General features: G+C 42.4%; 1 protein-coding gene across 5 annotated transcripts in view; it reads left to right on the top strand.

Moving 5' to 3' along the window:
* SEC31A (SEC31 homolog A, COPII coat complex component) overlaps positions 1-14,357 on the top strand; it is a 62,438-nt gene extending 48,081 nt beyond the window's left edge. For all 5 annotated transcript variants that reach the window (XM_065405459.1, XM_065405458.1, XM_065405461.1 and 2 more), the window contains 5 exons: positions 174-232; positions 2,654-2,917; positions 4,547-4,666; positions 12,371-12,442; positions 13,748-14,357. In XM_065405459.1, coding sequence (XP_065261531.1) covers positions 174-232; positions 2,654-2,917; positions 4,547-4,666; positions 12,371-12,442; positions 13,748-13,927 — 695 coding nt within the window. In that variant the 3' untranslated portion in view covers positions 13,928-14,357. The remainder of the gene's footprint in view (positions 1-173; positions 233-2,653; positions 2,918-4,546; positions 4,667-12,370; positions 12,443-13,747) is intronic.
* Positions 14,358-16,258: the final 1,901 nt, after the last annotated feature.

Raw genomic sequence — 16,258 nt, 5'->3', positions numbered from 1 at the left:
TTTGGTTAGCAGGTCACATAACCACCAGTTTTACAACTTTGGCAGAGCCAGCCTTGCTTAAGAGTTTTAGATGTTACTAGAGCAGTAATTTGGAAGTGTAGTGGGGCAAATAGGTCTATTCCCCATCTTCTAGGATTCTAACACACGATTAACGTTGCCTTTTTTTGTTATAGGACCTCAAAATGGTTGGAACGATCCTCCTGCATTGAACAGAATGACAAAGAAGAAGAAGGTACTGTATGATGCATTTTAAAAAAGCAGTCTCTTAACTAAATGTTATGAAAACCATTGCTGGAAGAAGAAAAATGAAGTGTTATCATCAAACAGCAATTTAATTGTGTCATGAATAATAGTTGCATTTAAAGGGAAGGAAGAAATGTAAATTTTCAGCATATATTATCTCCTGAAATACATTTGTAAACACCCTGAAATATGCATCCAAAGGAGACTGAGTTCTTGGGGAAATTGTTGTTAATAATCAGTATGGTCACTTTTTGGGGCAAAAATACTATGGACCCAGTGTTCTTTGCAGAAAAGCAGGTGAATGTGTTTGCCTAGGGCCAGACCCTGAGCTGGTATATGTTGCCATAGCTCCATTGACTTCTCTCGAGCTACAACAATGTCCACAAGTTGAGGATCTGGCCCCTGGTATTTACTAATGGTATGAGAGGTGTCACGGTGAGAGACCATGATATAAAACTTTACCTTTATCAAAGAGTCTGGGTGGGAAAATGCAGCATGACTAGTGTAGATAGCAGGAGTGAGGAGCTCATGACACTTTTATTAGGGTAGAATGAGCCTTTCAGTTCTAGTCTCTGGGTTCATTGTGGAACATTTTGCAGTGATCAAAATTCTTGCATCGTCATAGTGGCCCACGTGAAATGAGAGAGTGGTGATCTGTCCATTTCTTCATGGCAGTCTGCGCACACAGAATAAGGTTGTGAATGTACATGGAGACAAAGCTATAGTAACTAGTAACCCCTGGAGTTTGTCTGTCCAGGTCAGGATTACCAAACATCATTGGCAGGATGGAGCTGGGGAAGCTTGCACTGTTCCTGTACATGACAAAGTCAGGGCTTTGATCTCCAAAGCTGTCAGTCTGGGGTGCCTTTTAGAGAGGGTTAATACTCTCAAAGAGGAGGAGGACGCATACCAGTATGGATAACGCCCTAATGATAAATGACTAAAAAATCGGTTAGAAAATGCTGTCTTTTTAATTGGATTAGTTGTCGTGGAATATTTTGGTCATAGCCCTGGCTTCTGTAACACAACCTGATCTTTAGGTTTTGGGAGTTATTTCAATAAAAAGTCATGATCTTTGTCACCATGCCCTAATTGGTACCAGCCAAGCTTCCATCATGAATATTTATGCACTGATTTATTTACTGTGTGTTTTCAGTATAATAGAGTATGCGTTTCATAATGTTTTTTAAACTATTACTTAAATATTATTAAATGGTTTTAAAACAATTTTTATTATAAAATAAAGGATATTTTGCATTTTCCCCCCAAACAAGGCTTTTTTTATAATTTCCCATGACTTAATATTTATTATTTAAAAGATTGAGGGCCATGATTTTTCTTTTTTATAGCTAAAACTGTGACCTTTTTTATTTATTTATTTATTTATTTATTTTTTGCTGTGACCAAAACATGTCTTTTGCCATGACAAGCAACCAGCCATAATTACAGTTTCATTAAACCAGAACTACACTTAGCATCTTGGACTTTCTTGTTGTTTCCTTTTTAATACCCTTAAAAAGTGTGGAAAGTCTAACTGGGGTTTGTTTTTCACGTTATTGTAGTTGTAACTGAAGCCAGCATCCCATTTAGTCATCTGTTCTTTCCTCTCCCAAACACTCTCTCTCACGTTTGTGGCCTTTTGTCAGTATGTACATACAAACATTTAGGCACTAGTTCTGAAATGCACTAATAATTGGACTTAATAGAAATCTGTTTGCCAGAAGCTTGACTCTCATTTGAAAGATGTATTGTTTGTATAGTGCCAGCTGTGGGCTAGGCGCTTTACAGACGAGAATAAAGAACTGTTCTTGCAAAGAAAATCTTAAAATATCAAAACAGATTAAAAAACAATAAAAAATGAAGTATTCCTAGTCTATTTCCCATCTGAGTAATGCTATCATTAAGTAATCTGTATATTTGGGAGTTAATTTTCTGTTATTAACTGAGATTCATTCTCACTTACACTTTGGTTTTCTTGAAAGTAAAATGCCATGTTCTAAAGACTGTATGCCACTCTGTGAGTTCTATAGTGTATTCTACTACGTTGTACCCTCTACTGCCTATAGATCCCAATCCTGTAAATGCTTAATCACATGCTTTTTAAGTTGGTGACTAGCCCTTTGGCTTGAAGTTAAGCATGTGTGTAAGTGTTTGCTGGATCGGGTTTTTAGATTGTAAGATCTTTGGAACAGAGACCTTTTATGTACTTGTTATCTATCACTTGTACAACAGTGTCAATTTATATGTCATAAGTAAAAATGCACGAGGAGCTGGGAGAAAGGGATTGTTTTCTACATTTCTGTATTGCAGGTACATCGTGTTTGAAAGACAGGGTTAGTACAATACAGCCCTTTTTGTGGAAATAATGAACAGAGAAGGCATGGTAAACTTTTTGTTTGATTTTCTTTAGATACCTGATAACTTCATGCCTCCTGTTCCCATCACATCCCCAATAATGAATCCTCTGCCGGATCCACAATCCCAGATGCAGCAGCCGCCAACTTCACTGCCACCTGCAGCCCAGGCTACGTTTCAGCCCTCGCATCTTCCATCAGGGCAGCCCATTTTACAAAATCCTATTCAGCAGCCTCTGGGGCAGACAGTCATGCCTCCGGCTATCTCAAAAACTAGTACAGAGGGGGCACCAGGAGCTCCAATTGGCAATACCATACAGGTAACGGTAATTAAGATGATGATGTTTTGTATTCTGGTAGCACCTAACCGCCCCATCCAGGATTGGGGACTGATTGTGCTAGGCACGGAACAGACACAAAATGAGAACTTTCTCTGTTCATCTTAGGCCTCAACTACACGAGAAAGTGGCACCGGTTTAACTAAACTGATTCAAAAGGCTGTGTGCACACGCTTATTTTGGTTTAGCGTAAGTTGATTGGGAATTGGTTTCAGCTAAACTGAAATAAACTACTCTTAAGCTGAAGTAAGAATGTCCACATGGGGGCTTGCGCAGTTTAAATGGGTATAAAAACCAATTTAAGTTGAACCAGTACAACTTTCTCATGTAGACAAATCCAGAGAGAGGCTTAGAGACCAGGCAAAATGAAGTAAACCGTCTCACGGTTCAAGGCTATCTGCATCTCTGCCCCCTTCAGTGGTCTCTCTGAGTGCACCCACTTCAGGCCTCAAGGCTTTACGTCTCCAGGGTGGAATCTCACGATTCTCCCACTCTCAGACAAGAGGGTGGGTTGCAGCCTCCTGTGCACCAACAGTGATGGCTGAGCAGGCCTGACTAAATTTGGCTGCCAGCAGCCTTTCTTTCACAGCTGTGACCAGTGTGAATGTAGAGACCCAGTACAGCTTTGACAAACCAAAGTATTGTGTGACTTTAACAGTACAGCCAAGCATAATAAGGAAACGGGAGGGTTAACACAACAATCTACAGGCATATCTGTCTGACCTAGATTCTCCCAGGCACCCCCACTTCTGGGGGCTGGAGTTCAGTTTGCTTTCCATGGCCCCTGTGTCCCCGTCCTCCCTCCCCCCCCACTTTAGACTCTCTCTGTTTGTCAGTCCCAAGGTTCTTTGTTTCCAGCTTCCTGCCTGCCGGCCCCTCCATGGGCTTACAGATTAGTACCTCCCAGACTGGGTCCCCTCCTGATGGTTGATCGCAGCCTGGTCATAGGTAGCGATGCCTGTCCCGTTAGGTATCTGTGAATGGGGCAACCTGAAGCCATCGTCCCCTTTCCTGCAGAGATGCCAGGAACTCCTGCTGGAATTAACCCCTGGTAATCATTACAAACAATGCAATGGCAACCAGTTGGACATAGATTATATATCAGTTATTACAGGCATCTCCTGTGTCTGTCTCCCACCCATCCTTTGTTTATACCGAACAACCCCAATCTCAGAGCATTCATCCCCTTTCCCCAAACCAGAACAAGACTCATGCCAGGAGGTGTTCATCTCCTATGAGTAGCAGGATCTTAGACAGCTGAAAGAGCATCAGTGGGGTTTGTATCCACCATCTTCATTCAGGGTTGTCACCTGCTTTGCACTTGCTACTACCCTGAGCCAGGCAGTCAGGCTAATCGAGTAGCTTCTCCCTGCGACTACCCTGCTTTTCACAGCTGCTGCTGAAGAAGAGACAGTGGATGCACTCCCCAGCTGAGACACGGCTAATGTTGCCTCTTCAGTCATCTCAGCTCCACAGGCGTGGAGGGGAGGAGCAAGTGAGCATGCTCAGATTGTTAGTAACTTGGGACGAGTTTAAGAAACAATGATAGATTACCTACAATTCCCGAGGAGTTTCCAAAGTGACTTTAATACCCCATCTTCTCTTCTTTAGCATGTGCAGTCGTTGCCAGCGGAGAAGATTACAAAGAAGCCTATTCCTGATGAGCACCTTATTCTGAAGACCACATTTGAAGCTCTCATCCAGAGATGCCTGTCATCTGCCACAGATCCAGTAGGTCTTTGCATTGGGTGATCCGTTAGTGGAGCGGCACTCTATAATGAAGTATTTTAATTAGACGTACACCGTGGTGACTGTGCACTAACCAGCGATAAGTCTCTCATTCGTTTTAACTCTTTCTGGCCCAAAGGATCCCTAAGCACTTTACAAACACAGATTGTAGATAGAAACCCACACGCACCACTGAGAGGCAGCCACGTTGGGGACGGAACGTGGCAGCCGTTCAGCAGCAGCACCGCAAAGCACCACAGGCGTTTCAAACGGGGAACAAAGTATCAAGGGTGGTGAAATCCTGGCCGCAGTGATGTTAATGGCAAAACTCCCATTGACATCAGTGGGAGCAGGATTCCACCTCAAATCTTTACTAGCGCTGTGGCCTAGTGCTAACGATCTGCCCCACCACGCGGGAGACATGGCTCCAGGTCTGGGTCACTTTGTCTCTGGATAAGTAGGCCTAGGTAGAGCACTGCTACTGGGAGAAAGGCAGGAGGAATTCCTTCTGTCCACAAGGGCAAACTCCTTCCACTGTATTAGTGGCGTCGTTGGGCTCCCTTCTGGCTCTCTTCCGGCAGGAAGAACTGGAGCTCTGGGCTGGGTTGTGGGGTGGAGAGCAAAGGGATCCCCGCTCTATTTCTGTTCAGGAGAAAAAGGGATTCCTCTGCCTCTCTTCACACCAAACCCGCCCCCTTAAGCTAGGAGCTATGCTAAGCTGATTTGGCATGTCATTGTTTGTCTGTTTAGCCCATTCCTTTAACTGGAGCAAGAAACCTCATATGCCGAGGTGGGTATTAGCTGAGGCTTTCGTGCACCCGAGCTGAGAGACGGGGCAGAAGGATCATTTTAAGCCTCCATTTTTGATAGGTGTGTGTCACTCCCCAGCGGTATTCAAGGTGTGAGGTGCCTCATCCCCACCTGCCCACAGCCTGAAGCAGCTTTGCCTGATGCCTGCTGTAGCTCAGCTCCCTGAAACCAACAGCCTGTGGCCCCAGACAAGCCCTGACGTCCAGATGTCCACAACCCCCGCCCCCCTCCCCCCCGCGGGCTAGTGACAGTCACACCCCAACCCCTGAGCCCCATCTGCCAGCGTCTTCCTCTGGAATAGCTAGCCCTTGTCACTGGGCACTCACGGGCATTACCAGCTAAGCTGTCCCTGAAGGGAGAGAGTACGCACAGCTTGACTAGAACAACTCGGGATCGGATCCTTTCTAGCAAGGCCGCACTGCAATCTCTTCATAGTGAAAACAAATCCAAACTTAGAAACGAAGGTTAAGATTTTAAGAGCTAGTGAGCAAGGATAATTAGAAGAGTAGATTTTAAATAAAACAAGACCTAAAATGCAATCCCAGGTCTACACTTACGGATGGTCACCTTTTCCTGTTTGAAAGAATATGTTCTCTCCTAAGGATTCAGGCTTTAACAGAGCTGTTTTAGTCATAGCTAGGATACTGGTTTTCATGGATACCCCCTGCCCTTTAAGCGGTTTCCTCAATCAATAGATGACAGAAAGTCTTTTTGTTGTTCCTTATATTTCCAAAAACTCATGATTTTGTCCCCAAAGATGGGGAGACCCCTGTGAATTCTCTTCCTGGGGAGCTGGCTCCAAGGTGTCTTCCCAGACGTCTGTTTATTTCACATCCATACGTTGACTTGAAATGCAGGTGTGGCTCCCATTGTGTTTGGCTTACCATGCTTAATCTATATATGAACCTAAGCAGTCATGCAAATATACATCCCTTTGTCTGGCTAAAACAGTTTTTCACCTTTGCAGGGGAGTAACATCTGGACACAAACTTGTAAGGACATATTTTCAGTATATTGACATAACTTCTTAAATATAATGAGTACACACATTTCACAATGATATTTTTGGCCAGCATGATCCTGGCTTTCATTTAAGATCTCACATGGTATTCTGTATAGCAGCAATGTGTTAGGTGTAGTGAGTTTGTCAGGCCCCATATTGACTGGGAACATTTCACTTCAGGACGAAATGCAGAGATAAAATTTCTCGATACTTTAAATGACTGCTTCATGGAGCAGCTGGTACGGGAACCCACAAGGGGAGAGGCGACTCTAGATTTAATCCTGAGTGGAGCGCAGGAGCTGGTCCAAGAGGTAACTATAGCGGGACCGCTTGGAAATAGTGACCATAATACAATAGCATTCAACATCCCTGTGGTGGGAAGAACACCTCAACTGCCCAACACTGTGGCCTTTAATTTCAAAAGGGGGAACTATACAAAAATGAGGGGGTTAGTTAGACAAAAGTTAAAAGGTACAGTGACTAAAGTGAAATCCCTGCAAGTTGCGTGGGCCCTTTTTAAAGACACCATAATAGAGGCTCAACTTCAATGTATACCCCAAATTAAGAAAAACAGTAAAAGAACTAAAAAAGAGCCACCGTGGCTTAACAACCATGTAAAAGAAGCAGTGAGAGATAAAAAGACTTCCTTTAAAAAGTGGAAGTCAAATCCTAGTGAGGCAAATAGAAAGGAGCACAAACACTGCCAACTTAAGTGCAAGAGTGTAATAAGAAAAGCCAAAGAGGAGTTTGAAGAACGGCTAGCCAAAAACTCCAAAGGTAATAACAAAATGTTTTTTAAGTACATCAGAAGCAGGAAGCCTGCTAAACAACCAGTGGGGCCCCTTGACGATGAAAATACAAAAGGAGTGCTTAAAGATGATAAAGTCATTGCGGAGAAACTAAATGGATTCTTTGCTTCAGTCTTCACGGCTGAGGATGTTAGGGAGATTCCCAAACCTGAGCTGGCTTTTGTAGGTGACAAATCTGAGGAACTGTCACAGATTGAAGTATCACTAGAGGAGGTTTTGGAATTAATTGATAAACTCAACATTAACAAGTCACCGGGACCAGATGGCATTCACCCAAGAGTTCTGAAAGAACTCAAATGTGAAGTTGCGGAACTATTAACTAAGGTTTGTAACCTGTCCTTTAAATCGGCTTCGGTACCCAATGACTGGAAGTTAGCTAATGTAACCCCAATATTTAAAAAGGGCTCTAGGGGTGATCCCGGCAATTACAGACCGGTAAGTCTAACGTCGGTACCGGGCAAATTAGTTGAAACAATAGTAAAGAACAAAATTGTCAGACACATAGAAAAACATAAACTCTTGAACAATAGTCAACATGGTTTCTGTAAAGGGAAATCGTGTCTTACTAATCTATTAGAGTTCTTTGAAGGGGTCAACAAACATGTGGACAAGGGGGATCCGGTGGACATAGTGTACTTAGATTTCCAGAAAGCATTTAACAAGGTCCCTCACCAAAGGCTCTTACGTAAATTAAGCTGTCATGGGATAAAAGGGAAGGTCCTTTCATGGATTGAGAACTGGTTAAAGGACAGGGAACAAAGGGTAGGAATTAATGGTAAATTCTCAGAATGGAGAGGGGTAACTAGTGGTGTTCCCCAAGGGTCAGTCCTAGGACCAATCCTATTCAATTTATTCATAAATGATCTGGAGAAAGGGGTAAACAGTGAGGTGGCAAAGTTAGCAGATGATACTAAACTACTCAAGATAGTTAAGACCAAAGCAGATTGTGAAGAACTTCAAAAAGATCTCACAAAACTAAGTGATTGGGCAGCAAAATGGCAAATGAAATTTAATGTGGATAAATGTAAAATAATGCACATTGGAAAAAATAACCCCAACTATACATACAACATGATGGGGGCTAATTTAGCTACAACGAGTCAGGAAAAAGATCTTGGCGTCATCGTGGATAGTTCTCTAAAGATGTCCACGCAGTGTGCAGAGGCGGTCAAAAAAGCAAACAGGATGTTAGGAATCATTAAAAAGGGGATAGAGAATAAGACTGAGAATATATTATTGCCCTTATATAAATCCATGGTACGCCCACATCTCGAATACTGTGTACAGATGTGGTCTCCTCACCTCAAAAAAGATATTCTAGCACTAGAAAAGGTTCAGAAAAGAGCAACTAAAATGATTAAGGGTTTAGAGAGGGTCCCATATGAGGAAAGATTAAAGAGGCTAGGACTCTTCAGTTTGGAAAAGAGAAGACTAAGGGGGGACATGATAGAGGTATATAAAATCATGAGTGATGTTGAGAAAGTGGATAAGGAAAAGTTATTTACTTTTTCCCATAATACAAGAACTAGGGGTCACCAAATGAAATTAATAGGCAGCAGGTTTAAAACAAATAAAAGGAAGTTCTTCTTCACGCAGCGCACAGTCAACTTGTGGAACTCCTTACCTGAGGAGGTTGTGAAGGCTAGGACTATAACAATGTTTAAAAGGGGACTGGATAAATTCATGGTGGCTAAGTCCATAAATGGCTATTAGCCAGGATGGGTAAGAATGGTGTCCCTAGCCTCTGTTCGTCAGAGGATGGAGATGGATGGCAGGAGAGAGATCACTTGATCATTGCCTGTTAGGTTCACTCCCTCTGGGGCACCTGGCATTGGCCACTGTCGGTAGACAGATACTGGGCTAGATGGACCTTTGGTCTGACCCAGTACGGCCTTTCTTATGTTCTTATGCCTATTAGGAGTTCCTGACCCAGTGTAGAGAACCCTTTACCTATTGGCACCAATGGGCTCTGTGTCACAAGGTGACATGTGCTTCATGATAGCAAACAGGCTTCACAAGAAGGGGAGAGGGGGGAAAGTATTAAGTGGTTAGGTAACCAGTTTTTAATAATTGGGTTTATTCAGTGTCTCTTGTCTCTGTAGTAATACATGGTTGTGCCTATGTCCTCCCACACCATGTGACCACTGCCGTCTAAAGCAGTGTTTCTCAAACTGGGGGTCCTGACCCAAAAGGGGGTTGCAAGCCTATGGGGGGGTGGTTGAGATATTGCCACCTTTACTTCTGCACTACCATCAGAGCTGGCTGTCTGGATAGCGGCTGCTGCTGTCTGGATGCCCAGCTCTGAAGGCAGTGCCACTGCCAGCAGCAGCACAGAAGTAAGGGTGGCATGGTATGGGGAGGGTCATCACAGCCTGAAATATTTTCAAAGGGAGGCCCAGCAAAAATAGTTTGAGAACCCCTGTTCTAAAGGATGGGATTTCAGATCTGCTCAAGTGTTTAATCATGCTGCCCTCTAGTGGCAACGTACAGAGACTAGACTAGAGTCCTACTACTATTGCAGAAGCATTTTATTGTGGGTTATCACTGGTAAAGTACAACAGCTGTACCTGTCTTATTTCCTGTAAGTGCCAGTCCATTATCTTTTTAACTGCTTCAGTGCATTTTCTGAGTTGTCACTCCAATTCCAGAGAAAACAAACATTTCTAAGTAAACAATGGAAATATCGGAGAGACTCTGAGAGAGAGATTTGCATTGAGTCAATAACACTGCAGCTGTAAAGAATAATTTTAACTCCTCAGCTTGTGCCAACAGTAAGTAGGTTATGAAAGGACGATTGACTGGCTATTGGGCTCCTGTATGCTGAATATGTTTAACCAGTGACAGAGACACAGGTTTCCATTATTAATGTAAGCTGACATGTTGGTGCTGGAATACAATAATGGCTTTGTCAATGTAGTAAGCATTCAGTGGACTGTTCACAAATTGGCTGTGTGTCATATTTACTGAACCGCTATCTAACATTTAAACTAGAGATGTAGTTTTGGTTTGATACCTACTTGTATCATAGGCTGTTCCCTCCTCCCCTTGTTTCTCATCCCAACAATTTCCTGGTAGATCTGTACGCATTGTCTTCATGGGAGGTGGGAAAGAATCCCTTCGTTTTCCTTTTGATAGACTCCAGAATACTATCTGGGACTATTCAGTAGCAGTTGATTGCCCAATGCTTTTCTCTGTAGTGGGATGGGAGCAAAAGTCAAATACAATGAAGAAGTCTGGCCCTTTGCTCCCATAATTATACCTTCTCCCTTCTGGGCAGCAAACGTAAGAATGGCCTGAAGAAAATTCAGTTCACGTTCTAACATCACTTCACTTTCTCTTGTTTTCTCCATATGAAAAGGTCACTTTTTCTGGGGCATCAGCCCAGTCATTTGTTTAATTCTTTAAAAATCTCTCAGATTTTCTTGGGCAGAGCAAACATTCCTTGGATACAGTAGCTGGAAAAGCTTTCATGATTCCTTCCGTATATTTGAGGAATAGATCTCATTAGCACGTGGGCCGTCTCTACCAGGCTAGGTACAAATACAGGACTTGGTATGAAAGACAGTGTTGTCTAGTGGTTAAAACAGGGAACCGGGAGTCAGTAGAACGATCTGCAGCTGACTTGTGTTGTGACTTTGTGCCATTTGCTGAACACAGACGTTATTATCATCACTTAATCCTTCTATGCGTCAATTCCTCCCTCTGTAAAAAGAGGATAGTACCCAGGCTGTCAAGTGATTTGAGACAAAATCTTATATGTGGGAGGTCACACTAAGAGGCTCTTTTCTCACCCTGTCATTTTGGGAAATCATTTTCTTCTTTAAATCCCTGGATACCCCGCAAGGTTATGCCACGCTAACTCTCTAGAATGTGCTTGTGGAATGACATTCTCCTGGAAGCTTTTGCCATCTGTAATAACCTTCCTTTATTTCTCCCATATCAACCATCCATCACACTTCAAATCTCTACTGAAATACAGCCATATAACTTTTCATTCTTTCTCTCTTTGTTTGTTAGTGCTTTACTGAGTACAATAACTCGGTGAAATGCTCTCTGGTAAATGAAGTTATTGATTCTAGAAGGTCCTGGACTGCGTTGGGAGAAGGAATCCCAAAATCTTTACCAAACTAGGGTGTTTCCAGTGCTGCTGGCCTCTCATTTCACTGTCTCATTTACAGCTGGAGGACTCTGTTTTTTACTTTGATTAGTCATGTGCAAAACTTCATGTTCACAGCTGTTCACATACATGACATGGGATGAAAATTCACCATCTCACTAATGAATGTGGCACTTTTGGTGGAACATGGTGAAATCCCACCCCACACCCTGGGCAGGAATCATGAATCTATCACAGGTGAAAACTTGCTATTCTAAGAGAAATGTCATCATTTTTGTTGCAGAAAAGATCACACTGCACCCATAAAATTCTGTCTCTGCAAAATCAGAACTCTCAATGGACATGAAAGATGTTTTGTAGCTTGGGGTTTGTTTGTTTTTTCCTGCTTGTAGTAAGAATTTGTTTACACATGTTCCTGTTTTTACTCTTACTAGCCTTGCCATGAAAATACAATCAGAATAGGTTTTAAACTAGTGAATTTCATTTCTTGTTTTTGTCTTTTATTACTGTCAGTCCTTGAACTCTCAGGACAAAATTATTTCTTGGGCAGCTGGCTATTTTGATCTTAGCATTATTTTTACTCAACAGAAATCATGTTTTTCCAGTTAGCTGCAAAACAAAATGTATACTATATATTTATGTCACACATTTTTAAATCCCAAAACATTGCAGGATGTTTCACAAACGACACGTGTGCTGTATTACTGCAGTGCAGTAGGTAGGCAGAACCTTAGGTGTGGGGGTTGGCTACTCTCTACTATCATCTAGTCTTTGTCTTTTGTAGTAGAATCAGTGGCAAAAGGTACTGAGCAAACAGCTTAAAGTCCTAATGAAAACAGTGCTAATCAGGGAATCTCAGTTGCTGCTGTTCATTTGTTACATGGTTCCCTTTGTGACTAAATCATATTCTCACTATCAAATCAGAACTGTGTTCTTAGTACCACTCCACTTCCTTTTTTCCCCTGCAGCAAACGAAGAGGAAATTAGATGATGCCAACAAACGCCTGGAGTTTCTCTATGACAAACTTAGGGAACAGACAGTAAGTAGTTTTGTTCTTTTATTACTTTGTCTTTAAATATTTTTTTCCATATGATGTTGCATTTATATATATTATATCATTGGTTAGACGCATGACATTTCAGTAGAATACTATTGCACAGGTCTGTTCCTATGCTGTAGGCATTGCTAAGACTTTCTTGAAAAGATGGCATTGATCCAGGTTTAATTATCACATATTAATCATTACCTAGAATGATTGGCACTGTGAGTGTGTGCAGACTTCTCATGCATGTGTGGAGTTATGGCGTTTGTATTGTGGTAGTGCCTCGTGGCCCTGACTGACATCAGGCTCCCATTGGGGGAGGGATAGCTCAGTGGTTTGAGTATTGGTCTGCTAAACGCAGGGTTGTGAGTTCAATCCTTCAGGGGGCCACTTAGGGATCTGGGGCAAAATCAGTACTTGGTCCTGCTAGTGAAGGCAGGGGGCTGGACTTGATGACCTTTCAAGGTCCCTTCCAGTTCTAGGAGATGGGAATCTCCATTTAAAAAAAAAAAAAAAAAAATGTGCTAAAAGCACACAATAGGGGTCCCTGGTCCAAAGAGCTTACCATCTAAATAGACAAATCAGACAGAGGAAGTATCATCCCCATTTTACAGATGGGGCACATGGAGACTAAGTGAGTGGTCGAAGGTCACACAGGAAGTTTTGTGGCATAGCCAACTACTGAACTCAGCTCTGCTGAGGACCAGCCCCAGTGGCATAACCACAAGACCCTCTTTCCTTAGTGATAAATCTTTTTGTTGTTGACACTTGCTCGTGGGATGCTTCCAGAAGAGGAGACAGACCTTAAAGTAAGTAAATAAATAACAATAAAGCCATTAATGTGTCTTGTTCGTAGTCATCACTAACACAGGTGCTCTGAACTCAGGGAGATGCTGGTGTAATAGTGGTGTAAAGCCATGTGTGGAATTGGCTGTATGTCCCAGAATACAAGTTTGCCATGAGCCTCTGCCCCATCCCAGAAGAACTCTGCAGGCATTTTTTCTTCTTGTATTTTGATGTCAGTTAATATTCTTCCCCTCTGAACAGCCTGGAAACACTGGTGTAAAAGGGCCTGACCAAAGTCAGTTGAGGTCAATGAGAAGACTGCCATTGAGTTCATTAGGCTTCATTTTGGGTCCAAAATGCTTTAGCTCTTTGCCACACCTTTTCCAAGGGATGACCCAGGTGCCACAGCAGCACTGTGGTTTGATGCTTGACCTGGGCTATTCAGTCTTCTGGCTTTGGCATACTGGATGTATTTCCTTCTGCTGAACTTCCTTCTGTGTCTCGGCTTCATTTCAGCTCTCCCCAGCAATCATCAACGGCTTGCACAGCATTGCAAAGAGCATCGAAACGCGCAACTACACAGAGGGACTGAACATCCACACCCACATAGTCAGCACCAGCAACTTCAGCGAGACGTCTGCCTTCATGCCAGTGCTGAAAGTCGTCCTCACCCAAGCCAATAAGCTGGGGGTCTGATGTTGCCCCTCTCCCTCACCTATGCAGAGCTTGTGATGTCACTTTTCCAAAGAAGTACATTTCTGCAAAACGTGTGCAAGAAGGGGACCAAATACCAGACCTTATAGCATGTTGCAGTAGATCTCTGATCAATGGCATGACACTATCCCTACAGATATACGTCATCTTAGAATGGCCTTTGAGCCCTGGTGCTTTTTTATTTTAATCTTTTATCATCCCTAATGATTCCTGTCTACAGACAGTATATTTAATGGATTACATCTCGTGTTATCAATTTTAAGTGCATGTTGTACACTAAACAGTGGTTTTTAATACAGAAGTGAGTGGGAAAAGCTGATGGTAGGTTGTGTATCAGACAGACCTTATAACACATTCTTTCCACCTCCCCTCCCATTCCTCCATATCCACCAGATTAAAGTGTCTGATCCTCTTTTTAAGTGTCTTTTGTCATTCATTTTTTAAAGCTACCTGCAATTCAGTTTATTCCAATTAGATGTTAAATAACTTAATTTTGCAGTGGGGCAAATAAGAAAAATAAAGGCTGATGTGATCTTTTCAATAAAAGGTTAATATGACATGAAGCTTTGAGATTTGAACTGGAGCCAGGGGGAGAGCTATCCATCACTTTGGGGAGACGTGGACTTGTTTTCTCAGTGCTGAGCGCACTGCGGAAGTCCTGGTACATAGGGATTAAGGCAAGATTCTGTTCTATTCCAAGATTACATCAGGGTGTTCACATGTCAAGGAAGAGTTTAGCAGAGCACTGAAAGATCTGAAATCATTACAAGTTGCTAAGGCAACCAATAGAGAGAGGTGGGCATTCAGCACATAAACAAAGGCAAACCTTTTCTTGCATTCCCCTGAAGTTAGAAGTTATAGGTGGCCATTTTCACATCTGCAATGCTCCAACGTGCACTATGCTGTGACATGACCACTACCATGCCACTGGCCCCAGACCAAGTCAGGTAAGTTTCTTGTGTGTTTGTTATTTACTGATGCCATTTTCTGCTTTGTTTAAATTTGTACTTGAGTTTTTAAAATTTGAAAAACGTGTCACGAGTGGCAAATAAGTGTGGTAAGGACAATTCCATAATTAATGGAATCTCTCATTAAAAGGTATTGCCCGCAACAGCCTGTGTTTGTGAGAATATAGACCCATAGGAGCTATCAAAACTGTTCTTGAGGAGCTGCAATAGAGAACAGTTTCACTCCACCAGATGCTGAGACTTTTAAATATAGACATCAAAAGTTAGGTTCCTAAATCCATAATTTGGCACCTAAATAATCCTCCTCCTATTCTTCTGTAGTTGGCTATTGTATTGGCTGAATAGTGGCAGAAAGGTGAAATACGGCAGCACTGCCAGAAGTGAGTAATGAGGTTGAGGAATCCTTTTTCTTGTCTCAGTGAGAAAAATAAGCTTGTCAGTAGTCCACCCACAGATTCTTGGACCATATGGTCTAGTAAGTATTTCCCATCAGCTCTGTAAATGGACTGATTAGCTGTGTCCCAGGTCAGCATCATGTGGCATTTCCTCTTGTGAGGAACAGTCTCACAGATCTGGTCTGGCTAACCCATTTTACAGGCTCTGTTTCTTAGGCTGTAGTTGTGGTTGTGGGTATTGTGAAATCACACTGCTAGCCTGTCATCATAGCAGCAGCACAGCTATCCTGGCTTTGTCAATAGCCTACCTCTACTTAGGCTGTCCTCAAGATCTCCAAGCTGAGACCCAAGCGTTCTAAAAATAGAACAGAAATGTACTTAATGAGAAAATCTGCTACTTTATCAATGAGAACAGTTGGGAACAAAATGGTGATAGATCAGTTACCTTCTGATTACATCTTCAAAGAATGTCAAGCAAGTAAACCACTCTCTGACATTATAAACACACAGGACCATTTTCGTGTAAGGAAGTCAATAATGCGCTGCCTGTTTCTTACTGAAACCAGATTTCAGTGGAACCTCATTAATATCACTGGAGTTACTTCTGATTTACACCAGCTTGGTCAGATTAGAATAAGTCCCAGAGGCTGTGGGGAAAAAATAATAAAACATTTAAACTTTGGCAAGAGGAGTCTTGTCCTATGGTAGCTGGATGTGTCTTGTAAGAAGAGGAGCCCGTCCTGGAGAAGAGAGAGTTCTCTAGCCAGTGGAAAATCTTTATATACATATGGAGGGAAATGTTGACTGGCACGTGCCGTTTTAATAGAATTTTCTAGTACCACCTTGCAACAGACGGGGATGCAAGGTGGAGGCTACTTCAGAGTCTTTTTCAGTACTATAGAAATAATGGATACTTAATCAAAAAACCTTTATTGCTTGTAAATCCTTGT

Source organism: Emys orbicularis, chromosome 5 (assembly GCF_028017835.1).
Source record: "Emys orbicularis isolate rEmyOrb1 chromosome 5, rEmyOrb1.hap1, whole genome shotgun sequence".
Lineage (NCBI taxonomy): Eukaryota > Metazoa > Chordata > Testudines > Emydidae > Emys > Emys orbicularis.
Note: the sequence above shows the minus strand (reverse complement) of the source record. Positions and strands in the feature narration are given on the sequence as shown.